This window comes from Tachyglossus aculeatus, chromosome 20 (genome assembly GCF_015852505.1).
Source record: "Tachyglossus aculeatus isolate mTacAcu1 chromosome 20, mTacAcu1.pri, whole genome shotgun sequence".
Lineage (NCBI taxonomy): Eukaryota > Metazoa > Chordata > Mammalia > Monotremata > Tachyglossidae > Tachyglossus > Tachyglossus aculeatus.
In genome coordinates, this window is record NC_052085.1 from 32674653 (window position 1) to 32701350 (window position 26698).

The 26698-nt window shown below is 56.2% G+C and overlaps 1 protein-coding gene across 1 annotated transcript; it reads right to left on the reverse strand.

The window, feature by feature from the left end:
- Nucleotides 1-4288: 4288 nt before the first annotated feature.
- Nucleotides 4289-25643, reverse strand: FAM168A (family with sequence similarity 168 member A). Its single transcript, XM_038761690.1, has 8 exons — nucleotides 25553-25643; nucleotides 11880-11967; nucleotides 9897-9977; nucleotides 7382-7510; nucleotides 6975-7117; nucleotides 6369-6543; nucleotides 5505-5635; nucleotides 4289-4728 (listed from the first exon to the last, which is right to left on the reverse strand). The coding sequence occupies exons 2-7, from the start codon at nucleotides 11947-11949 to the stop codon at nucleotides 5523-5525; spliced, it is 711 nt and encodes a 236-aa protein (XP_038617618.1). The 5' UTR covers nucleotides 11950-11967; nucleotides 25553-25643; the 3' UTR covers nucleotides 4289-4728; nucleotides 5505-5522.
- Nucleotides 25644-26698: the final 1055 nt, after the last annotated feature.

Below are 26698 nucleotides of genomic sequence, written 5' to 3' on the forward strand. Positions count from 1 at the left end.
TTCTAACCCCAGCTCCACTACTGGTCTGTTGTGTGACCTTGGGCATGTGACTTCACTTCTTAACTGTAAAATGGGGATTAATAATAATAATAATGGCATTTATTAAGTACCTACTAGCGCTTAGAGAAGCAGCATGGCTTAGTGGAAAGAGCATGGGCTTTGGAGTCAGAGGTCATGGGTTCAAATCCCGGCTCCACCAATTGTCGGCTGTGTGACTTTGGGCAAGTCACTTAACTTCTCTGTGCCTCAGTTACCTATCTGTAAAATGGGGATAAGACTGTGAGCCCCCCGTGGGACAACCTGATCTCCTTGTAATCTCCCCAGCGCTTAGAACAGTGCTTTGCACATAGTAAGTGCGTAATAAATGCCATCATCATTATTATTATTACTATATGCAAAGCACTGTTCTAAGCACTGGGGAGGTTACAAGGCCATCAGGTTGTCCCACGGGGGGCTCACAGTCTTAATCCCCATTTTCCAGATGAGGTAACAGAGAAGTTAAGTGTGTGAGCCCTCCGTGGGACAACCTGATCACCTTGTAACCTCCCCAGCGCTTAGAACAGCGCTTTGCACATAGTAAGCTCTTAATAAATGCCACTATTATTATTATTGTTATTCTCTGTGCCTGTTACCTCATGTGTAAAACGGAGATTGAGCTGTGAGTCCCACATGGGACAGGGACCGTGTCCAACTCGATTTGCTTGTATCCACCCCAGTGCTTAGTACAGTGACTGGTACACAGTAAGTGCTTAACAAGTACCACAATTATGATTATGATTCCTCCTGTTCTCCTTCTGCATTAGATATTTGACATCTATAAGACTGTTGAAAATACAATTGAGACTTTTTCCTCTTGGCTGGGTCATCACAACACTATGTTAGGAAATATTTGGAAAGTGTTAACAGCCACTGGAAAACGTTTAGTACATATTTACTATTCTTTTTATTTTGTTAATGATATGCATATAGCTTTAATTCTATTTGTTCTGACGATTTTGACACCTGTCTACATGTTTTCTTTTGTTGTCTGTCTCCCCCTTCTAATAATAATAATGTTGGCATTTGTTAAGCGCTTACTATGTGCAAAGCACTGTTCTAAGCGCTGGGGGGGATACAAAGTGATCAGGTTGTCCCATGTGGGGCTCACAGTCTTAATCCCCATTTTACAGATGAGGTAACTGAGGCTCAGAGAAGTTAAGTAACTCGCCCAAGGTCACACAGCAGATATGTGGCGGAGTAGGATTCGAACCCATGACCTCGGACTCCAAAGCCCGTGCTCTTTCCCTTTTAGACTGTGAACCCACTGTTGGGTAGGGACTGTCACTAGATGTTGCCAACTTGGACTTCCCAAGCGCTTAGTCCAGTGCTCTGCACACAGTAAGCGCTCAATAAATACGATTGATTGCTTGATTTCCACTGAGCCACGCTGCTTCTTCTAGACTGTGAGCCCGCTGTGGGGTAGGGACCGTCTCTATCTGTTGCCGACTTGGACTTCCCAAGCGCTTAGTACAGTGCTCTGCACACAGTAGGCGCTCAATAAATACGATTGAATGAATGAATGAATGAATGCTCTCGGACAGGAGCGCCCCCTCCCCGTGGGCCGCGGGGTTGTCCCTTCCTATGGTTTCTCGCCGCAGGTTCAGCTGCGGCCACCAGGCGGCGCCCCGCCCGCGACGAGCCCAGGGCCGGCCGGCCGGCCGGACAGACGGACGCGCGCACGCACGGAGGCACGCAGCACGTATGGCGTCACGCAGCACGCACGGAGGTACGCACGCACGCACGCAGGCAGGCAGGACAGTCATTTACCTCCCTGAAGCCCCAGCCGTTGGGGCCCTGCAGTAATAATAATAATAATGGCATTTACTAAGCGCTTACTATGTGCAAAGCACTGTTCTAAGCGCTGGGGAGGTTACGAGGTGACCAAGTTGTCCCACAGGGGGATCACAGTCTTCATCCCCATTTTACAGATGAGGAAACTGGGGCCCAGAGAAGTGAAGTGACTTGCCCAAAGTCGCACAGCTGACAATTGGCGGAGCTGGGATTCGAACCCATGACCTCTGACTCCAAATCAATCAATCAATCAATCGTATTTATTGAGCACTTACTGTGTTCAGAGCACTGGACTAAGCGCTTGGGAAGTACAAGTTGGCAACATATGGAGACAGTCCCTACCCAACAGTGGGCTCACACTCCAAGGCCCGGGCTCTTTCCACTGAGCCACGCTGCTTCTCTCCCTAACTGTTTATTTACTTATTTGTTTGTTTATAAATAAATCAATTTATTTATTATTTATTTATTATTAATTATTTATCTGTTTATATTTATTTATTTATTTGATTTATTTGTACATATCTATTCTATTTATTTTATTTTGTTAGTATGTTTGGTTTTGTTCTCTGTCTCCCCCTTTTAGACTGTGAGCCCACTGTTGGGTAGGGACTGTCTCTATATATTGCCAATTTGTACTTCCCAAGCGCTTAGTACAGTGCTCTGCACATAGTAAGCGCTCAATAAATACGATTGATGATGATGATGATGATAACTGGTCAGCTAACCTCAGCTCGGCCAAAGCGCCCTCCCCATCCCCCCGGTTACTACTTGGCCCCCCCACATTGCGGTTGACGGTGGGCACGCGCCCCCCTCCCCACCCCCGGGAGCGCGGCTGCCCCCGGCCCGCGAGTGAGTGGCAGTTAGCCGAGGTAGCAGCGCGGGCGACGGCAGGGTTTTGGAAACGTTTTAATAGTTCCCGCCCGGTCTAAGACGGCGGTACAGTCATCAGGCGGTTCCGGCCTGGGCTCCGCCGGGGCACCAAGTGTCACCCAGCCCCGCGGGCCACCTCCAAGTAGGCCTCCCTCGGCCCTTCGGCTCCACGTGGAAGACATGGTCAGTTGGGCGAAGTTTCGCGTGGGGACGGGGTGGGGGTGGCGGCCACAGGCCGCTGAGCTGAATGGAATGGGGAGGGGGACGCCCGGGACAAGAAGCCCCCACCGCCCTGAGGTGCAGCGCCCCGGGCGAGGTGTTGTGCTCTGGTCAGGGCCCCCAAGCAGCCTGTGGGCCCAGGTGTCCGGCCCAGCCTACGGCAGGGCTGGGAGCCCGGGCCGGTTGGGCCACCTTTCGCCCCATGGCAGGAGCCTTGAGCCCTTTCCACACACCCCCAGCCCGTCGAAGGGTAAGACGCAATCTGTTTGAGGTCAACCCTCGAGGGTCTCCAAGCGGCCGTAGCCCACTGTGCCCGTCTCCACGGCTGGGCCTGGGGTGCCACCTAGGCTGGGGACACAGTGACAGGTGCCTGGATGATTTGGGCTTAGGGGCTTTTCCTCAGGGAACCGAGGAGTAAAGACCTCGGGGCCTTCCCTGCCGCCTCCCAAGCCTGCTTGGCTCCTGAGCCCGTGCCCACCATTAATCCTTCCCCCTAAGGCCCTTGCTGGAACTGGGGGGTCCAGACTGGGCTAAGGTGGCAGAGATCAGGACTTAGGCTTAGACAGAGGGGACCGGAATCCGCACTAATGCCAGTCCCGGCAGCCCCAGAGCGGTCAACGCTGGACAGAGAAACGAATCCCAGGGGCAGGAGCAGTTGAGGGGAGCAGCACTCCCGCCCCTGCCGTAGCCCAACCTCTCCCCGATCCTTTGGCAGCCCCCCATCCTCTGGCCGTGCCTGCTGGCAGGCCTCCGCGTCGCCACAGTCCCCCATCCCCGTCCTCCGGCTGGCCCACTGATAGACCCCCACATCACCAGGCTCTCCTACCCCGTCCTCAGGCCATGCCTGCTAGTGGACCCCTGCATTGCCGCTTGCCCTAATACCTGCCCCTGTGGGCTTGGGGAGGGCTGGGAGGTGACTGGTTATTGCTATTTTTCTTCGACTCGGTCCTGCACTTCCCAGAGCAGTGCTGTTCCAAGCAGGCAAGACCAGGTGGCAGGGGCAGAGGCCTGGGTGGGGGGGAGGGGAAGAGTACAGATGACAGGGCAGGTGTGTGCCACACCACGACTCAAGGCACCTGGGGAGAAGGGGGACGTGCAACCTGGAGCCAATGGCTCCCTCAGCTCCCCCTCAGCATGGGTAGGGTGAGGGCCCGGACCCTGTAAGATCCTCCCATCCCAGGGCCGGGCCCCCTCCCAGCCAAGACCCCTCATGCCAAGGCCCCAGCGCCCCTTCCTCCCCCAGGGCCATCCCCATCACCCTGACCGAAGCTGGCACTCCCCGTGCCCTGGCTCATGGGCTTACGCTGCCGCAGTTCCTCGTTCCCGCTCTCGGGCACCTCCGTCGCACTATCAAAGGCGTCACCACGGCTATTTGGAAGACACGAGTTTCATTTGTCTGACGCTGTCCATGAGGAGATGGCGTTTCCTTAGTGGAGGGGAGGGGACCATTCCAGACCTTGCCTCCGTCCGGCCTCCCCCTGCCGATGTGGGAAAATCGAGGCTCCGACAGCACAACACCAAAGACAACGGGGACTCCCGCACCGGGGCTGGGCCGCGGGAAGCGGGGTCGGCTGGGCGCTCAGGAGGAGATGGAAGTTACATGACTTCGGAGATGGGGGGGGGGGGACGGGGATGGGGGTCAGTCGGGGAGGGGAGGCGTGAGATTAGAAAAAGCGGCTTTTACAAAAACACTAAATGCATAAAGTGACCCTTGCACTTTTTGTTCTCGCAAACAGACGAGGTGCCACGGAACGGCTGCTCGGCACCGGTGTGAGACTCGAGGAGTTGCATACAATGTTGACTCCGGCCCTGTGGGGAGAAGAGAAGGGAAGGTGGTGGGCCTGGGCTGGGTTAAGGGGATGGGACCGGCCCCCGCAGCGAGCTGACGCTGCCCAGTCAGAAGGGCAGCAGGGTCTCTGCTTCTTCGGGCCCCAGGGGCTCCTGGTTCAGGGCTGGTCACCCACTGGACTTTTAGGGAGGAAAGTGCTCAGACATAACCAGCCTCTGAGCTACATGACACATTAAAATGCCATACGTGCAATTACCAACGGTCCAACATCTAAAGTTTCAACGGGCTCAGGAGACGCCTTTGACCACCCACCCGTCACCCACCGCTGGGCCAGGTCCTCCCCCAAGCCCCGGCCCTCGGCAGGGGTGGGAAGTTGCTGATTTGTGAGCGAGTCTGCCGATGACCCCACGGGTGAACGTGCAGCAGGGATTCCCAGTCTGGTCGCGCCAGGTCAGATTTCGTCCACCTCGGGGCTGCACCCGTTGCTCGCGAGAGTGAGTCCAAGCAGGGGAGTGGGACGTGGCGGGCCGGCGCTGGCCCCACTGAGTCTCTACCCACACGTGGGTCCCTCCTGGGCTCCCCCAGGGGAGCTCCGGAGCCCTGGCAGGGCAGTTGCCCCCAGATGCCGCTCTTGGTCTCTGCCTCGGGCAGGCTGGGGTGGAAAGCAGCCCCCCGACCCTGAGGTCACGCCAACCCCACCCCAATCCAGAGGGACCGGCCATAAACTTGCTTGAGGCCATTTTTCTGCCCCCCCCCCCCGACCCCTAGGTCTGTCTGTGCCCTTAGGGCCACTCACGTGGACTGGCCACTGCATCTACCAATGCGGGGGGACGTAGCTGTAGGCCGCGGTCCCCTGAGTCCGGTACGTAGGCATGGAGACAGGGTGAGTGCCGATGGCCGTGTGCTGGGGAGTGGTCAGCAGCGTCCCTGGAGAGGAGATGGACGGTCACCCTCTGGCCGGCTGGGGCAGGGACTCGACAATAGCTTGGAACCGAGATGAGGGGGCCTGGAGTAACCCAGAGTTCACTATCCTCCCTGCTGACCGCCTGGAGGTGCCAAGAACAATGCCTTTGGAGCAACCCTCCCCTTACCACCCGACCCCTCCCCACAGGCCAATTCTCCTAGAATATCCCCCACTTGAACACAACTTCCTAGCGCAAATACCACCAGAACTAACCTCCCTAGAATAAAACCCCCAAAATGGTGCTTCCCTGTGGCCAGGAGAAACGGGCCCCACAGGGCCCGCGGGGCACCTCGCCGCCCCGCTCACCTCTGGGTTCTCAGCACTGGTGTGGAGGCTTGGGCCCCTAGCCCTTCTGGGGACTGAGAGCGAGAGGATTGGGGGGCAGAGGGCAACCCCCCCCCCCCCCGACTCAGGCATCTGGTCATCCCTTTGCGCAGGCTGGGCCTGATTCCCCCTCCCTCCTCATCCCTAAGGGTCAGGTACTGGGGAGACAGGTGTTAATCAGTGGGAGGGAGCCAGCAGCGCCCTAGGCCCGGGAGGGTGTCCCTGGGTGGCGTTTCCTGTCGGTCCGAGGGTCGGTCCCTCCCGACAGCTACGGCTTCTGAGTCCCCAGGGGACGATGGTCTAAGGGGGAGATGGACCGAGCGGAGGCTCCTGAGGCTCGCGCTCCACGGCCAGCCCCCCGAAAGCCCTCACCTGCTGACATCGCCATGGTGGTCCCGGCCACCATGCCCATGGTCACGCCGTTTGTCCTGGCGGCCGCAACGGGGGCTGGGTAGAGGGGTGACGGGACGCTGTTGGGCTGCACCACGGTGGTGTGGTGGATGACGTGGGGCTGCGCCGCATACACGGGCTGTGTGTAATACGCTCCCTGTGACAGACGCGACAGGGGACGCCCCGCTCAGACGGTGCGGCCCCATTGGCCAGACCCTGCTCCCTCTCATTCTTACTGCTTGGTCCCCATCAGAGAGAGTCCAGCCCAAGGCAGCAGTACTCAAGGCGCCTCTGGTCTCAGCCAGGTAGCGCGAGAGAGTGGGCATGTGGCCAGCTGGAGGGACCCGGGGGAGCCTTTGCAGATGGTTCTGCTCCCTTTTTTGTGTCTTTCCCCCCCTGCCCCCACCCCCAAAGGGAGGCTTCACCTTTCCTGGTATACAGGTTCTGTAACCCGGACCCTGAGGGACCTCAGCATACAGGCTCTGACCCTAGTGGTGCCCAAGGGGGCCTCTTTGTGTGTACCTGCACATCCGGGTTTTGCCCTCCCCACCCCCCCGGGGGGGGGGGGGCGGGGGGGGCTCTGCATACCTGCGTGTACAGGTTCTGCTGTGGGTAGGCACTTCGGATGGGGTACATGGCCGCCTGGTACGGGCTTGGAGACGGAGAGTAGGGGGGGGCGGCGCTGCTGCTCTGCGTTGGGGGCACCTTATAGGGTGTCCCCGCTGTGTACCCTGGGAAATGAGGCCGCCACAAATGAGCCCGATGCCCCCCACAGAGGGGCAGAGGGGGGGAATGTCCCGGGGCCTGGGCCAGGACCCATCCCTTTTCCAGGCCACCATCTGGTCAGCCAGGGCCCAGGGTTGGGACCCCCCGCTGTTCCCCAGAGAACCGACCCGGCAGAATCACATTTCCCATCGGTTCGCTGGCCCTGCTCCCCCGGAAACTAACGGGCCCGTTCCCCTCACCGCTCGCCCACCCCGAGGGGAGTCACTTACGGAAAGCGGTGGATGAAGCCTGGTACGTTCTGTTCTCTGTCGCAGTGTCCACTGGGAGGTGGAACGGGCCTTCGGGGGCACAGGAGGATGACGAGGTTGGAGGCCAGGCCTGTTTCATCAGCAGTGTGGCTTGAGGGAAGACACAAGAATGGGTCAGACACAGGCAACGGGTGGCTGCAAGACCCCCTAAGATGGCCCAGAGAAGCAGCAGTCCTGACCCCACTGCTGGGAGCCTGTCCCCTCGGAGCCCGCTGTCCCTCCGGTCCGCTGCCATGCTTGACTCGGCTGGTGGGATGAGCCAGAGGCAGTCTGTCCCGGCTCTGACCCAGGAGCTTTGATAATAATGATAATGACGGTATTTATAATCCCGTGTCTACTCTCTGAGCCTGGGAGAGCTGTCCGGGGACTCCGGTAAAAGGATGTCCCCATTGGGGAGGGCAGGTCAGGGCAGGCCTTGCTATCTGGGTGCCGGCCTGGGGTCGGGGTACCTCTCATTCCACCCTCAGTCAATCGTATTTATTGAGCGCTTATTGTGTGCAGAGTACTGTACTAAATGCTTGGGAGAGAACAATACAACAATATAACAGACACAGGTGGGTCGCCCTTGCCAGGGCTCAAATTCCCAGGTGATTCTGCAGCATGGTGGGTGACAGGGCTGTTCTGTCATGCGGGTCTGGATTCCTGAGGTGGAAGTTGGGATTGGGCATCGGAGGGCAGGGAAGGGGGAGGAGGGGGATCCTGTCTCCCTTTCCCAGGCTGAGGAACAACTCAGCCAGACTTGCCTCAGGCTCCAAGCTCTGGCTATCAATCATCACCGTCCATTTCGAGACCCTATTTTCCCTTCCATGAAACAGCAGCAGAAGCAACCCTCCCAGCGATCAGTTTCCCAGCTCTTCCCTATGAGCAGCACGTACTTCCCCTGGCATCCTTGCCACCTCTCCTCAGTCCCCTGTCTGTGGGGGCCGGGCAGGCAGGGGCAGGATTCTTCAGGCTGGGGGATCGAAGCAGAGGCTTGTCGTACAGCCCTCTTTTTCCCCGGACATTTCCTTCACTGGAGCAGAGGAGAGATCAGCCCCTCCCTCCTCTGCAGCAGTGCCGCAACGATTCAACCATTCTTTCAGGGGATCAGACGATCTGCCAACATTCTGCCTCCAAACGGCTTATTCAACCTCTCTCCTACTTAGATGGTGAGCCCCATGTGGGGCAGGGACTGTGTTCAACTTGATTAACCTGAATCAATCCCAGCGCTTAGCACAAAGTAAGTACTTAATAAGTATCATTAAGAACACCTCCCCCTTCTCTCCCCCCCCGCAAAAAAATCCCAAACTACCTCAGGGCCAAGTCAGTGCCAGGTCACTCATCCCATTGCACAGGAACACCTGCTCCGTTTTGGGGGTCAGCGATGACCCACCAGCCCCCAAGGACAGGGCCCTGCACCGGTTCTGCCTGCAGTGACTCCCCCCGTCCTTCCCTCTGCAGACCCGTCTCTCCCGATCTATTTGCTCACCCCCCCTGCCCATTATCCCAGAGCCTTGGGTCTGCCCCTGGAGGCTGAGGGGCTCAGAGGGAGAGTCTTCCCTTCCTGGGAGGGTGCCCAGAGACCTCCTACTGTCTCAGACCTTGTCCGGTCTCCTGCGTCCGCTACAGCTTTTGGCAATCTGAGATCTGCCCCAACAATGCTCAAAATACTCCAATGACTATTTCTTGATCTCAGTCCCCGGCTCCCAGTGTTAGAAGAGACCCAGTGAAGTCATCCAGTCCAGTCCTCTGCCTCTGTGACTATCCGCTCCCCTCCCCACCTCACAGCCAGGACAGAAGGCTCCTGCCTCTTTCCACCCAGATCTCCAAGGGAGAGGAGTCCTGCCGCCACCCTGGGGACTGACCCCTTGATGGTCAGGAAGTTCCTCCTCAGGTCCCACCGCGATATCTCCTCTGCAACTTGAGCCGTTTACCTCCTGGGCAGACCCTGGAGAACATCCCCACACTCAAACGCAACACCCAGGGATTCAGCCTCCCCCTCTCAAGGCCAGACGCCCCGACTAATGACTCTTTCCCCAAAACCTGTTTCCTGCCCCTTCTGTGATGGTTGTGATGGATTCGACAAGTCTCCGACCACATGAGGGAATCGACAGAGGTTCCCGCACCGGCCCCCAGCTCCCTACCAAGGAACTGGTTCCTCTATCTTAGTCCCGCCCAGCGATGCCCAGAGAGAACTGAAGAAGGAAGGTGGATATCCAGAGCCCCCGATCACGGCTCCGTGAGTACCTCAACTTCAGCTGGCTCAGCTGGTGGGAGGAGGGGCGGGTTGGCCGAGTGGGCCGCGTGGGGTGGACCCGCCCCTGGAGGGAGGGCTCATTAAAGAGCTGCTGCCCCATAGGCTTAATGTACTTTCACCACAGTGAAACTAGAAGGAAGAGATGAATGCCATGGGTACAGCTGCCACAGGCACAGCCTCCACGGCACAGCCGCCACAGGTACATACGCCCCCTCGGCCCGGGCTCCACGGCCTCCTTACCTGGCGCGTAGCCGGGGCTGCCGGCGGGGTACACGCTGGGGTTGTAGGTGGGGGCGGCGGCGGGATAGCCGGCAGGGTAGCCTGGAAAGAGGAGATACCTGGAGGTCAGTTTCGGGGAAGACGCCAGCCCGCACGCTGGACAGCATCGGGAAGCCCATGGGCCTGATCGGAGGCTTGTAGACCCCCTGGGAGACAGGCCTGAAACTGACCTGCCATCACCCCCACTATCTGGTCTCCTGGCTCCCCGATGGGCAGGCACCCATCTCGGGGTGGGCACCCACCAGGCCCAGACACTTCCCTCCTCAGGGTGGGCCCTTGTGAGGTTTTTGGAGGAGGATTTGAGTGGCAGGGTAAGAGCGCGGGATGGGGGAGTGGAGGCGAGGAGACTTCCCCACGGGCCTCATCTGCCCTCAGTAAGACCCCCCACAGGGGCCATCATTCCCGGTCCGAAGTGGGTGCAGGGGAGTCCAGATTGTATCTTGGAGGCCTCAAGATGGCATTCCGCCTCCGGCCTCCCTGCCCTGGCAGCGTCATCTTTTTCAGAGGCGGCCGCTCCGAGCAGGAAAGCTAATGCGCTGTGTTCTTCTGAGGAACCCGCCGGCGTCAGGGAGCTCCCTACAGCTCGGCCCACTCTGCTCCATCCAGCCGGACAGGCCTCGTCGGGTGTCCCGACGGCGTCCCGGCCCCAGCACGCAGTAAACGTGAGCTCTTGGAAGACTCCGAGGGCACAGGTACCGCGCCCCCTCCCCCACCACACACACACATGTGAAGACGCGCACCCCACTGGCACAGCCCAGCCCCTCCGACCAGGCTTAACACTCCTGACTCAGCTGGAAGGTTGTAGACGGGAAACATTCCTGGAAGTTTCATTCACATAGGAGATTGCTGAGAACTAAAACCATTTGAAAAGGGGAAGTCTAAATCCCTACCAGCCTTGAAAGCTGACTTTGAATTTGTAAAAGCTTTAACAATGCATGCTTGTAAACGTGAGCTCACCCAAAGCCCTGAGTGAACCAGAGAAACAGCAGGAACCAAGACGGTTTGCCTGGTTCCCAGATCCGTCACGGCCACCACCCTGGTTCAAGCTCTGAAAGGATCCCCTTCAGGCTTCTGTTCTGAATCAGGCTCCTCGCTGGTCTCTCTGCCTTCAGCTTCTCCCTGCTCCGTCCATGCTGCCCAGATTACCACCTGGCAGAGTGGCTCAGCCCATGGCCCTCCACTCCTTCTCCCATGCCGATTCTCATAGTGTCCTCCTTCCCTCCCTCACATTCTCTCCCTGACCCAATCCTGGGCCTCCCCAGCTCACACACTTAGAAACCCGATCTCTAGAAAACAAAAGCGAAGAAATGAAACTGGGGCAGATGACACAGACTAGGAATTTGTGGTCAGCGGACCAACTGCTGAACCAATTCCCTTTCCAAGGGATTTCACATATCGTCCAAGATGGAATTTCTGTCCACCCCAGAGCTCTCTGCACTGGACCCCCCCACCAGCCACCCTCTCCTTGCCTGCCTCCTAGCCTGCCAGGGCTCGGAGAGGGCTGGTCAGTGGCATTTCCCAGGGCCTGGCTCACAGTGTTGCAGATGAAGAACGTTAACTGGTCGGTCAAGGCCAATCTGCAAACCGTTGCCCTGATTGACCGTTTCTGCCATCTGCCTGTGGGCCAGTGGGAAGAAGGGATCCTGAAGACCCCCTGGCTGCTGGCTAGCGGACCCTTTCCGGAAACCTACCGATGACACGCCACGCTTTGCGTGAAGATTCGACACCTCCGAGGAAGGTCTGTATTTCGGCTAAAACGGCCGCCTCTGCTTCTCCCTGGCGCTGACCGAGTTCCAAATTTCCCAGCTACACTGCCGGTACTGGCTCCGGCCAGCCCCTTTCCAGTGGGAGGAGAACGGATCCCGACGCCCTCGCCGGGATGGCCACCAAGACGGGGAACCATTCCCACAAGAGCCAGAGATGGACAGCTGGAAGGAAGCTTACCCGTGTAAGTCACGCTCTTGGCGGTTCCGTAGGGGGCTCCGGGCTGGACTGGGCTGTACACGGGATTCATGGTGAGGATCCCAGGACCCTGGGGAGGGAAAGGAAAATGAGTTGGAGCTTTTGCTCAACCTCTTACCCGGACCCTGGGGACCCCAGACACCCAGTTCTCAAGGCCTGAAAGCACCTTGTGACCCTGTGGGGTAGCCCAGATGGCCTGCGAGGAGACGGCTCACTTGCCAGAGTGGCAGGGGCTGGTCCTAGCATCCCAGGCCAGGGTCGCCAGTTCATTCGGCCCAGACCTGGCCGGTAGCCGGCTCCACAAGGGCCCCTCCTGCTCTGAACCCCCCCACCCTGAGCTCCGCCTGCCCTGAGCCCCTTCGGCCCTGAGCTCCTCCTGCTCTGCTCTTGACAGACAAGCTCACAAATCGGCATTGCTTGGGGAGCGGAGGTCCGGGCGATCCAGGTCGTGACGTCGGGGGTTCGGTAGGGCCCAGGAAGTGGCACGGTCGCGAAGGCGGGAGCTCAGCGACACGAGAAGTCAAGGGATGCTGGAGGGCCCGGGTACCTACTGAACCCTGGATGCCCGATTTAGCCCCAGCAGAGGCTGACAAACAGAAATGAGGAGTATGAACAACTCAGTTTGGCCGGGCCACTGCTCCTAGTTTACTCTATGGAAAACAGAAAAACTGGGGAATCTGGACCTGGAAACTGTCAGCTGAACCAGGGCTGACAAAATTAACTTACTGGTGCACATTCTCAGTTCTGATAGGAAATCAACCACTGAACAAGAAGCAGCATGGCCTAGAGGATAAGGCTCGGGCCCAGGACTCATAAGGGCCTGGGTTTTAATCCCGGCTCTGCCATTTGTCTGCTGTGTGACCTTGGGCAAGTCACATGACTTTTCTGTGCCTCATTTACCTCATCCGTAAAATGGGGGTTAAGACTGAGAGCCCCTTGTGGGACAAGGACTGTGTCCAACCTGATTAGCTTGTCTCTACCCCAGCACTTAGTACAGTGCCCCACAGATAGGAAGCGCTTAACAGAACCATACCAAGACAAACAAAACCAAAAAAAAAAAAAAAACAAAATTGAGCTTTCTGGGACAAGCCTCTCATCTGTTAGGTTGGGCTGCAAGGCAATGTTCCTGTGGTCTCTTTTATACATTTACAAAACTAAAAACGCTCCTCACTTTGCCACACTCTCAGGGCTCACGGCAGTTTTTTAGATCATTAAGCTAAAAATCATTAATCACGACAGTAAACCAGGCAACTAGTCAACAAAAGCAACCATCGGCTCTATTGCAATTACCTCGCAGAGAGTCCGGCAAGGCGGACTCCTGCCCGTGGGCTGGACAAGCCGGTCAGAGCGGGCCGGACCGACTCCTCACTCCTCAAAAATTCTCCAGTGGTTTTCCATTCCCTCCACATCAAGCAGAAACTCCTGACCCCCAGCTCTAAGACACTCAATCATCTCTTTCCCCTCAATTTTCTCCCTCCTTTCCCGCTACATCGTACTCTTCGTTCCTCTCAAGCCCCCGACTTGTTGCTCACGGTTTCCCTTCCGCCTGACACTCCCTCCTCCTTCGTACTCGGCGGCGCATTTCTCCTCTTCTTCAAAGCCTTTCCGTGATCACACCTCCGCCAGGAGGCTTTCCCATATTAATGCTTCATCTGCCCACTGTCTTTCTGCCAACAACTGCAGTTTCAGCCCCTCCATGCCACTCTAGCACTGCGGTGCTCACACCCAGCACAGCACTTACTTATGTACTCATCTATATTGTACATTGCTTCTCCACCCCTGTCATTTATTTTAGTGTGTCTCCCAGGTTAGACTGTAAGCTCTCTGAGGGCAGGGATCACATTCTCTAACTCTCCTGCTCAGACATGCTGGCAGAGTTCATAAAGACCTGGGAGAGGAATACCACGCCTCAAGAGCAAGTGGGGGGATAGCTCTAGGATCATGCAAAATCAGCAAAGTTCTTCAAAATGGCGCATATGACATCCCGCACATCTCCTTTTCTGGGATTTGCAAGGGCTGTCACTGAGCAGGGATCTTCAATCAATCAATCAATCAATCAATCAATCAATCATATTTATTGAGCGCTTACTGTGTGCAGAGCACTGTACTAAGCGCTTGGGAAGTACAAGTTGGCAACATATAGAGACAGTCCTACCCAACAGTGGGCTCACAGTCTAAAAGGGGGAGACAGAGAACAAAACCAAACATACTAACAAAATAAAATAAATAGAATAGATATGTATAAGTAAAATAAATAAATAAATAAATAGCGTAATATATATGTACAAACATATATACCTATATACAGGTGCTGTGGGGAAGGGAAGGAGGTAAGGCGGGGGGATGGAGAGGGGGACGAGGGGGAGAGGAAGGAAGGGGCTCAGTCTGGGAAGGCCTCCTGGAGGAGGTGAGCTCTCAGTAGGGCCCTGAAGGGAGGAAGAGAGCTAGCTTGGCGGATGGGCAGAGGGAGGGCATTCCAGGCCCGGGGGATGACGTGGGCCGGGGGTCGATGGCGGGACAGGCGAGAACGAGGCACGGTGAGGAGATTAGCGGCAGAGGAGTGGAGGGTGCAGGCTGGGCTGGAGAAGGAGAGAAGGGAGGTGAGGTAGGAGGGGGTGAGGTGATGGACAGCCTTAAAGCCGAGGGTGAGGAGTTTCTGCCTGATGCACAGATTGATTGGTAGCCACTGGAGATTTTTGAGGAGGGGCGTAACATGCCCAGAGCGTTTCTGGACAAAGACAATCCGGGCAGCAGCATGAAGTATGGATTGAAGTGGGGAGAGACATGAGGATGGGAGATCAGAGAGAAGGCTGATCTTCCCCACAGTCCTCTCTCCCCTCAGGAGGTTTCTAGGATCTCTCCTTCCCAGGCCACCAAGAGCAATTTGGTTTGGCCTACTGACATGGTCCCACTGACCAGAGAGCACCTCAGAGCCCATTCAGACTACATCTCCCAGAAGCACTTGTGGGGAGCAGCCATCTTGGATGCTTCTGAGGGAGAGAGTCCAAGATGGAGTCAGAGCATGCTCTGTGCCTTGGTGGCCATCTTGTTGGTCCCACAGTAAACTACAGCATCCAGAAACACTTGGGGCCCACAAGCTGCCCTCTCCCTTCTGCCCAACCACTCTTTCCGCGTCTATCAAGGAATCCCCCCTTCTAGACTGTAAGCCCACTGTTGGGTAGGGACTGTCTCTATACGTTGCCAGCTTGTACTTCCCAAGCGCTTAGTACAGTGCTCTGCACACAGTAAGCGCTCAATAAATACGATTGACTGATTGATTGTGATCCACACACCACAGACTGGGCTAGGAAACCTATGGCCTGCCTATACAGAATCCCTGACAGTAACCTGACTTGGTGGATAGAGCACTGGCCTGGGACTCGGAAGGTACTGGGTTCTAATCCCAGCTCTGCCACATGTCTGGTGTGTGACCTTGGGCAAGTCACTTCACTTCTCTGGGCCTCTCACTTACCTCATCTTTATAATGGGGCTAAGAGTGTGAGTCTCGTTTGGGATACGGACTGTATCCTGCCCAATTAACTTGTATCTTCCCCAGTGCTTGGTACTTAGAAAGCACTTAACAAGTACCATAATGATTCTGATCATTACCTCCCATGTAGGGTGGCCCCCAGCCGATCATGGACATTCTGCGCTTAGTACAGTGCTCTGCACACAGTAAACGCTCAATAAATACGATTGATTGATTCTGACGTACATGATGTGACACGTGTGATGCTGGGCACGCCACATAATGACCTCATACTTTCCACTCCGAGGAAGTCTGCCCAAGTCTACCCGAACTTGGGTGTTCCTCCGAGAAAATTCCTGACCTCCCTGCAACCCTTCATCTCCAGAGCCAATATGTCCCTCTCGCAGTTCTTCCGAACACGGGCGCTACTTCCGCACTGAGCGACTCTGAAGCAGGAGCAGTGTAGAAGGGAAGCTAGGTGTTCAAGACATAGATTCCACGCGGGCCAGTTGAAATCTGGGCTTTTCAGTATAATAATTATGGCATTTGTTAAGTGCTTACTATGTGCCAGGCACTATACTAAGCGCTAGTATAATTTGGTTGGACACAGTCCCTGTCCCACATGGGGCTCACGGTCTTAATCCCCATTTTACAGATGAGGTAACTGAGGCCCAGAGAAGCAGAGTGACTTGGCCAAGGTCACACAGCAGAAAAGTGGTGGAGCAGGGATTAGAACCCAGGTCCTTCTGACTCCCAGGCCTGCTTGGCCACACTCCTTCTGTAGTATAAAGTGGGACAGATGGTCATTTGACTTCTGAGGCGGGTCAAGCTCTTCCAAATGGCCAATTCCTCTTTTAATGAGCTATTTAACCTTTCATCCCATCTCCCGAGTCCCCATTCACAGCCAGGGGCTGGGGGGCTACTTCACTCAACAAACCCTCTGTTTCAATCTGCAAGTATGTTGGTCTACCCCTGGGACAACTACCACTCAGCCCCTCCCTGAGGATGGCTGGATCTGGCCAAGCAGAGGGAACAGTTCCAGGTAGGGCAGAATCGGTGCCAAGTGAATGACATAATAATAAGAATAACAATAATATTTGTGAAGTGCTTACTATATGTCAAGCACTGTACTAAGCACTGGAGTAAATACTAGATAATCAGGTAAGACACAGGCCCTGCCCCACCAGGAACTCACAAGCTAAATAGGAAGGAGAAAAGGTATTGAAACCCTGTTTGACAGAAAGGGAAACTGAGGCAGGGAGAAGATAAGTGATCTGCCCAAAGTCACACACAGCAGGCACGTAATAGAGCTGGGATTAGAACCCAAGTACCCTGGCACCCAGTCCCATGCTCCTTCTACTTAGCTACGCTGCTTTTCATGTGACATGTGAGCTCCACCTCTCGAGGGGGGTCTAAACATTCACAGGCTTTTGTTCAAGCATAGTAGAAATACATGCACAGATGAGGAAGCGGTTGGACAGTGAAAGAGGCAGTGGAAAGGCAGGTGGGCCCATCTCTCTCCTTCCATTCCTCTCCAAACTCCCTGAGCGAGTTGTCCTCACCCACTGCCTCCAGTTCCTCCCCTCCAGTTCTCTCCTCGACCCCCTACAATCTGACTTCAGTCAGTCAATTGCATTTTTTGAGCTCATACTGTGTGCAGAGCGCTGTACTAAGTGTTCGAGAAAATACAATATAACAAATTTGGTAGACGTGTTCCTGAATGTTCTGTCCCCTTCACTCCATGGAAACTGCCCTCTCTAAGGTCATCGATGATTTCCTTCTTTCCAAATCTATTCCTATCTTAATCCTCCTCGACCTCTCAGCTGCCTCAGACGTTGTGGACCAACCCCTTCTCCTGGAAACACTATCAGACCTGGGCTCGACTGACACCATCCTCTCCTGGTTCTCCTCCTATCTCTCCTCTGCAGTCTCACATTTCTTCCTGCCTTCAGGACATCTCTACTCGGGATGTTTTGCCGAGACACCTCAGACTTAACATTCCAAAACAAAGAACTCCTAATCTTCCCACCCAAATCCTGTCCTCCCACTGTCTTTCGCATCACCGTGGACAACACCACCATTCTCCGTCTCATAAGCCTGTAACTTTGGCATTATCCTTGACTCATCTCTCTCATTTAATCCACATATTCAATCTGCCACTAAATCCTGTCGATTCTACCTTCCCAACATTGCCTTTTCCTCTCATTACAAAATGCTACTATGCTGATCCAAGCACTTATCCTATCCCGCCTTGACTACTGCACCAGTCTCCTGGCTCACCTCCCTGCCTCCTGTCTCTCCCCACTCCAGGCCATACTTCACTCTGATGCCCAGATCATTTTTCTGAAAAAAAAAAAAACAACCAACAGGTCAGTTCACATCTCTCCACTCCTCAAAAACCTCAAATAGTTTCCCATTTACCTCGGCATCAAACAGAAACCCCTTAGCATCGATTTTAAAGCACTCAGTCAGCTTGTCCCCTTCTATCTTACCTCGCTGATTTCCTACAACACAGCACGAACGCTTTGTTCCTCTAACACCAACCTACTCACTGTACCTCAATCCCATCTATCTCACCATTAACCCCTTGCCCATGTTCTCCCTCTGGCCTGGAACTCCCCGCCCCCCCTTCATATTTGAAAGACCACCCCTCTCCCCACCTTCAAAGCCTTATTAAATCACATCTCCTCCAGGAGCCTTCCCCAACTAAGCCCTCATTCCCTCTATTCCCTCTCCCTTCTGCGTCACCCTTTAAGCACTTGATATTCACCCCACCCTCAGCCCCACAGCATTTATGTCCATATCTGTAATTTATTTTAATGTCTGTCTTCCCCTGCAGACTGTAAGCTGCTTTGGGCACAGGACGTCTCGACCAACTCTGTTGTATTGAACTCTCCCAAGAGCTTAGTGCAGCGCTCTGCAAACAGTAAGTGCTCAATAAACACCACTGGTGAACCTGACCCAGTGGAGTACGTGGACCCTTAGTGACGCATATGGGGGTAGGGGACATGCCAACAAAGCAGAGGCATCTCGGGGAGGGGGAGGTCACGCCAAGGCAAACCCCCCCACCCCCCAGGGGAATGCTACAACTACTCAGAGGTCTCTTTGCTCTGGAGCTCCCCTAAGAAGGCAGGCGAGCAGATACAGCTATGGCTGAACTCTATTCCCATCTGGGAGTTAGATCTCATATTAAAATTACTGAAATTGGTGAGAACCGTAAGATCGGTTTTTCCTTGATATTTCTAGCAAAGATTAATGTGCGGCAATGTTGAGTGACACCACGTGACAAAGCCACACATGGCAGGAAGAGTCCATTAGTTCAATTCCAAAGCGTTTTGTTGGTTCGTGAGGCAGAGAGATGGAGAGTCCAGCAAGACAGAGAGAGCCCCAGCAGCCGGGGGAGACCTCGGCGTCTCAGCCCGGCCTCACAAAACGCTTATTTTCCAGACCGCTCTGATGTTAAGGCTTGGAAGAAAGACTGTAAGAGGTTTAATTTGACACGTAATGACTTAATTTCAATTTAATCTCTGAGGCCAGAAACCATTTTAAGAAGTGAAATGTTTCTGTGCTGGTCGATCTGGTTGTCGGACGTGTCTTCTACCCGCTCTCCCCAGCAGACGGGGGGGCTCGCTTGGTCGCCTCACCAGTTCAAGACCAGGCCAGGCTTGGGGGTGGGACCCTCAGTTGGTAGCAGGGCAGTTCTGCTGGACACAGCTTCTGGGGGGGCTTTGCCGGCACTAGGGCAACTTTACATCTGCCCCTTCTCTCTCCCCCTTGCCAGCCCCTTGGATCAGAGAGAAGGACTCTTCTCTGTAGCCGGGGGCAGCCAGCAGGGTCTGCCTGCACACTAGACTGGCCAGCGGACTCTGGACACCTCAGGCACCCCAACCACTCGCTGTCCTCATGGTCCACATGTCCTGGGAGTCCCCGAGTAACTTGGGGCCGCTTGTCTTCCCAGACTCGCCCCCAAAGAAGCCAGGACTCTTCATGAATAATAATAATGCTAACAGTAATCGCTGTGGCACACGTTAAGCACTTATTATGTGCCAACTGGTGGGGTAGACTCAGGACAGTCAGTTTAGACACAGTTCCTAGTTCAGATGAGGCTCGCAGTCTAAGGAAGCGGAAGAACGGGAATCTTGGCCACGATTTACAGATGAGGAAACTGAGGTCTGAAGAGGTTAAGTGACTTGCCCCAGGTCACACTGAGGGAAAGGGCAGAGTCAGGATTAGATCTCAGGTTTCCTGACTCCGAATCCTGTGCTCTTTCCACTAGGCCCTCAGTTTCCCGGCCAAACCACCCCCATCAGCTTCTGGAGCCCTTGTGATTGTCTATTTTTGATTTCACCAATTGCTTGCTTTTGTGGGGGTTTTAGTCATCTCTCTACACTCACACTTTTCTATGGTCAACTTGGCAATCTCGGTCCATTTATTCCCCATTAAACTGCCAACTCCTTGAGGGCAAAGGTCATCTTTTACTTTTCATATTGCGCTCTGCACCCAACAGTGGCCCGGGACAGTGCCCTGGGCTGAGCAGGCACCTAGGACAGTAGTCTTCCTCCCTTCCCCCTCCCAAAGCTTGAAATCCCATGGCTTTTGCCCAGAGCAGCTGATATCAATCATTCATTCAATCATATTTATTGAGCACTTTCTGTGCGCAGAGCCTTATACTAAGCGCTTGGAAAAGCATAGTACAACAATAAACAGTGACATTCCCTGCCTACAATGAGCTTACAGTCTCGTTGGGGACCAGAGAGGAGTTGGGGAGACAAACGGCAATACCTATAAATTAAATTACAGATACGTACCTAAGTGCTTTGGGGCTGGGAGCTGGGAAGAGCAAAGGGATAAATAAAATTACAGATATGTACCTAAGAACTTTGGAGCTGGGATTGGGGAGGAGCAAAGGGGGCAAGTCAGGGCGACGCAGAAGGGAGTGGGAGATGAGGAAAAGTGGGGCTGAGTCTTGGAAGGCCTCTTGGAGATGTGCCTTCAATAAGGATTTGAAGCGGGAGAGAGTAGTTGTCTGTCAGATTAGAGGAGGGAGGGTGTGGGCTACGGGTCGTCAGCGAGACAAGCGAGATCGAGGAACAGTGAGAAAGTTAGCACTAGAAGAGCAAAGTGTGTGGGCTGGGTTGTAGAAGGAAAGAAGCAAGGTGAGGAAGGAGGGGGCAAGGTGATGGAGTGCTTTAAAGCCAATGGAGAGGAGTTTCTGTTTGCTACGGAGGTGGATGGGCAACCACTGGAGTTTTCTGAGGAGTGGAGTGACGTGTCCAGAACGCTTCTGTAGAAAAATTATGTGGCAGCAGATTGAAGTTTGGACTGGAGTGGGGAGAGACAGGAGGCTGGGAGGTCAGCAAGGAGGATGATGCAGTAATCCAGGCGGGATAGGATGAGTGATTGTATTAACATGGTAGCAGTATGGACAGAGAGGAAAGGGCGGAGTTTAGCGATGTTGTGACGGTGGGAGACTGACTATCCTAGGTCTGACAACTCTTGTGGTCAAGAGAAAGTCAGTATTTGCAAGATAAAATGTTAATGACTATGAAAACCATCGCTCATTTAACTTGTGCTTCAAAAAGAACCTTATAAGGCAGTCAATCGATCGTATTTATTGAGTGCTTACTGTGTGCAGAGCACTGGGAGAGTACAATATAACAGGGCTAGTACAAGTGTTCCCTGCCCACATCAAGCTTACCCTCCTTACCCTTACCTTACCCTCATCCTTACCCTTACCTTCTTACCCTCATCCTTACCCTCATCATGCCATTGACTCTTTTGTATGGTATTTGTCGAACACTTTCTATGTGCCAGGCACTATACTAAGCTCTGGGGTAGATACAAGCTAACCAGGTTGGACACAGCCCCCTGCCCCCAGCGATGCCTGCCCCAAACCCTCCCCCACAGAGAGGCCCAGGGTACTGGCTTTTGGGGAAGCCCATTTAAACTCTGCTGGGTCACAGTGGGCTGGCCCCCGCTGAACCCAATGGCCAGTGCTGGACCTTGCTGGAATGGACTGGGCCGGACCGGTTCCTGCTGGGCCCCACCAGCTTCCTACCTAACCTCGCCGATCTCCTTACTACAACCGGCCCGTACACTTCGCTCCTCTAACAGCAACCTACTCACTGTCCCTCGATCTTGTCTGTCTTGCCGCCGACCCCTCACTCATGTCCTCCTTCTAGCCTGGAACTCCCTCCCCCTTCAAATCCACCACCCTCTGCCCCAACTCTCCCCATCTGCAAAGTCCCACTAAAATCATACCTCCTCCAAGAGGGCTTTCCTGACTAACGCCTCACTTTCCCACCCTACTTGCCCTCCTCTCTGGTCCCCCGGGCTCTTGGATGTGTCCCCCTTAAGCTCTCACCCCACCCCCAGTAATTTTTTTTAATGTCCGTCTCCCCCTCTGGGCTGCAAGTGCCTGTGGACGGGGATCACGTCTACCAACTCTACTGCACTGTACTCTCCCAAGTGCTAAGTACAGTGCTCCCCACCCAGTAAGTGCTCAATGAATACCAATAGTTGATTGATTGATGAGTACAGTGCTGTGCACACAGCATGTGCTCCAAAAACACTACTGACTGATTTATTGACTTCCACCACCGACCCCACGGGGTGACTGGGAAAGATTTGACAAAGTCTCAGGTGTCCTTCATAGTTCACACTTCCCGAGAAGAAGTCCTAATGGGGAAGTTCCCTGTTTTCAGTGCCTGGGGGATGGAGATGGAGGAAGGCAGGATGCGGGGAGGGTGGGGGCAGTAGGACACGGAGGGGCAGCATTACCTGGGGCAGATTTCCAGGGCATCTGCTCTGCCCAGCTTGCAGCCGCCCTCTGCCCTTGGGACAAGCGCTGCCAGTGGAGGTGGGAGAAGGACAGACTGGGCACAAATTCCTCTGGGCTTCTCCAGGCCCTCAGTCAGCAGCCCACCCGCTGGACTGTCAGACTGGGGGCTTCTCTGGCAACCCCCTGCCCAGGGAGGACAGCTGTGCAAGGAAAGCCATCCAGGATGTTCCGGGAACGGGGTCGAGTTGGCCCGGGAATAGGATTGGGTTGATCCCGTGTGGGCACAGCATCGGTTCTGCCTGCTTGATGCCCTCAGGCCCCTGGCTCGGGGCACTCCGGCGGAGGGAGAAATTGTCACCATGTCCCGTCAGCCCCCACGGGCTCCACTTCAGAGCTCCCGGTGGTGTGATGCCTATACAGAGATGCCTCCCCTTCCCCAGACCTGAAACGACAGCTGTCCCGGACTTGGGAGCCGCACGGACGTGGCCCACAGATGCCCGGGGACCACCTTGTCAGACCAGCCCTGCCGGGAGCACGACGCTAGGTGAGCTCCCTTGGCCCTCACCTGCCCCCGGCCCCTGGGGGAACTGGGCGAAGAGAGCAGGAACTGTCGCGCCCTGGGGCGGTCAGGGAGGATGGAACTGCCTCGAGGGCAGGGACCTCTTCTGTACCTCCACTGGGTGCTCCCGAGCATAATGCTTGGCACTTAGCAGACTGACAGCTCCTCGAGGACAAGGGCTTCATCTATAATTCCACCCAGACTCTCCTGAGCACTGAGCTCAGTGCGCTGCACATAGCAAACTATCAGCTCTTCGACGGCGGGGACTATATTTTCTAACTCCACTGGACTCTCCTGAGCACTGAGCACAGTGCCCTGCACACAAGAGATTATCAATTCCTCAAGTGCAGGGTCCTGGTCTGTAACTCCACCGGATGCCCTCGAATGCTGAGCACAGCGCTCTGCCCACAGCAGGCTGCCAGTCAGTACTACGGACCGGCTGACTGAGTGCCTAGAAGCCAGTGGGCCGTGGTACTGTCTGGCATAGCAGGGGCGAGCTGGCAGCCGGCAGCTCTCAAGTCTACGTGACGTCACCACCTTGTCCATTCCTGAGGGAGGAGATAACGTTTAGCTCCAAAGACTCCAGAGGCGCCCGAGATGTCAGTGACCCCCAGAGACCCCAGAAAAGCCGTCGACCGCGGAGACGGCACCGGCTTCTCCCGCAGCCGGCACGGAGGGTTCGGAGATCCTCTGGGAAATGCCCAATGCCGGAAACTCAGCTCCTCTTCCCGCCCACCCTCAGCCGGCCGGGCTCGGCTAGGACTGACCCCCCGACCACCCACAGTCCGTGCTTCCGCTGCCCATGACCCAGACCGTCCGCACCCGGGACGTGGCCCCTTCGCCCGGCTCCCGCCAGCTCCCTCTCATCCGTAATGTCTTCGGGGAATCTGAGCCTGGCACCAAGTCCACAGGGGTGCCTGGCACCGAGCCCCGCGGGGATGCCCGACCCTAAGCCCGGTGGCGATGCCCGGCACCAAGCCCCGCGGGGACGCCCAGCACCAAGTCCCGTGGGGACGGGCTTCTGACGGACACGCTGACGGAGCCGCTGTTTCTCAGGGGAACCGAGGCCCTGACCGCCTCCGAAACATCCTCCCTGCTGGCTGGGTGCCACCATCTGTCAAGCCCCCGCCTCGGTCCCTCAACCCCATCACCTCAGCCGACCCCTAGCACAGCCACCTCCCTCCCCATTCCAGGCCCGCTGCTTTGAAGGGACGCTCCTTTCGACTCCTCCTCCCCCCCCCCCCCCACCAACCTCCAACACCCCCAGCCTCATTCCTGAACACAGAGCCGCTGGTCCACCCTTCCTTCTGGATGCTGGGCCTCCTACCAGCCCTCCACCCGATGACCGCAATGCCCTCCAGCCATCTCCTACCGTTCCATCCTGCCAACGCTCCCGCCTGCCCTGATCCTTTTACCAGCTTGGCCTCTGGCCAGTACCCACTGGCCAGGCCGCCGCTGGGTCCCCCGGCATCCGGGAGCACCATTTCCTATGCCGGTCTCACCTGCCCGGGACCCCCGGCCGCCCCCCGGCACCTGGCATCCCCATTCCCGCCGGTGTCCCCCAGCCCTGGTGGTTGTGATCCCAGCCTGGCTCCCACAGCAGGAGCTGGCCCCTACCCGTGCCTCACTCTTCTCGTGCTCCCAGGGTCAACTGGACAGAGTTGGCACACGTCGGGGGAAGCGACACACACGGTAGGGAGGAAACGGGGGTCAAGGGAGCAGCGCCCGGGGTTGGGGGAGGTGGTGTACATGGGGGAGACGGTGCAAAGGGGAGAGCATGCACCCAGTGGGAGGGGGTGCACGGGAGGGGTAGAAAGTGGCACATGGGAGTGCAAAATGGGTGAGATGGTATTTGATTGTCTGTCTCCCCCTCTAGACTATAAGCTCCTTGTGGGCCAGGAACACGTCTACCAACTCAGTTGTACTGTGCTCTCTGAGGTGTTTAGTACAGTGCTCTGCACACGGTAAGTGCTCACTGAATACCACCGATCCACCGATTGATTGTTCTGACATAAATTACTTATGTTAATGCCTATCTCCCCCTCTAGGCTGTAAATTCATTATGGATAACGAATGTGTCTACCAACTCTGTTACTGCGTACTCCCCCAAGCTCTTAGCTCTCAGCGCTTAGAACATAGTAAGTGCTTAACAAATACCATTATTTTTATTATTACTAGTAGTAGTAGTAGTACGGTGCTCTGCACACAGTAAGAGCTCAATAAATACCATTAATTGATTTATCAGAGAAGGATATTGAGCTGGAGATGGGGGTGCACAGTGGGAGGGAGATGGGGTATCGGGGTGATGGTGTACCTGGTGTACTCTGTCTCCCCCTTTTAGGCCGTGAGCCCACTGTCGGGTAGGGACCGTCTCTATATGTTGCCACCTGGTACTTCCCGAGCACTCAGTACAGTGCTCTGCACACAGTGAGCGCTCAATAAATACGATTGATGATGATGATGATGATGGGGGAGAGGGTGTACCGGAGGGAAGAGGATGTATCAGGAGTAGATGGTGTATCGGGGGGTGGGGGGGTGCGTAAGGGATGGGTGATGGTTTTGGCGGGGGTAGTGGTGTGCCGGGGAGAGGGGGGTGGGGGGTGGGGGGTGATGGTGTACCCAGCGCTTAGAACAGTGCTCAGCACATAGTAAGCAGTCAACAAATACCATTATTATCATTATCATTACCAGGAGGAAGAAAGTGTATCGGGGGGTGATGGTGTATCGTCAGGTGATGGAGAGTCGGGAGGTGATAGTGTATCGGGGGATGGAGCCGGGGCGGGGGGCAGGAAGAGGGGAGCCGCTGTAATGGGGGGGGGGTCTGTCGGGGGTCCCGGCCCTCTCACCGGTGAGGCGCAGCGGCTGAAGGCGGCGGCGGCGGCGGCGGCGATGCCCTTGTCTCCGGCGGCGGGGGCGACCCCGGTGCCCCTGCCCGTGCCCGGGTCCGTGGCGGCGGCGGCGGCGGAGCTCGGTGGTGGCCCTCCCCTCCCCTCCGGTCCGGTCCCCTCCGGTGCGGCGCGGCGCGGTGCGGTCCCCCTCGGGGTCGCTCCCGCCCTCTCCGCCTGCCTGCCTCCCTGCCTCCCTCCCTCGTCCTTCGGGTCTCGGTTCTTCCGCAGCGGGAGCGGGAGGGGACGGACGGACGGACGGAGGGACGGACGGACGGAGGGACGGAGGGCAGAAGGAGCGGGGCCGGGGGTCGGGAGGCAGAGGGAGCCCCCTCTGCAGCAGGGGAGCAGGGGAAGGAGCGACCGAGAGAGAGAGAGAGAGAGAGAGAGAGCGAGAGCGAGAGAGAGAGAGCGCGCCGCCGCCGCCGCCGCCGCCGTCAACACCAACACGTCCTTCCTCCCGCCCCGTGGACTACAACTCCCGCCCTGCCTTGCCGCCCCGCGCCCCGGGGACCGGACGGGGACGGGGACCCCCCCACACACCCTCCCCCCCCGCCGCACTACATCTCCCGGCATGCAAGGCCCTCTCTCCCCCTCGTCCCCCTCTCCATCCCCCCCCCCCCCCAATCTTACCTCCTCCCCTTCCCCGCAGCACCTGGATAGATGGATAGATGTCTGCGCATATTTATTACTCTATTTATTTATTTTACTTGGACCTATCTACTCTATTTATTTTATTTTGTTAGTATGTTTGGTCTTGTCGTCTGTCTCCCCCTTCTAGACTGCGAGCCCGCCGTTGGGTAGGGACCGTCTCCATATGTTGCCAACTTGGACTTCCCAAGCGCTTAGTCCAGTGCTCTGCACGCAGTAAGCGCTCAGTAAATACGATTGATTGATTGATTGATTGATTGGCCCCCCGGGGCGTTGGGCCCAGGAGCCCCCTGGGAGTTGGGGTCCGTCGCCTGAGGCGCACAGCCCCGGCTCAGGCCCGGCCGAGGGCCCGAAGGGACCCCGGGGACCCTGGGGACCCCGGGGACAGGGGACATCGGCTACCGGGGAAGGGAGGAAACCCTCGCCGCCGAGACCCCGTCTGACCCCCGGCAGCCC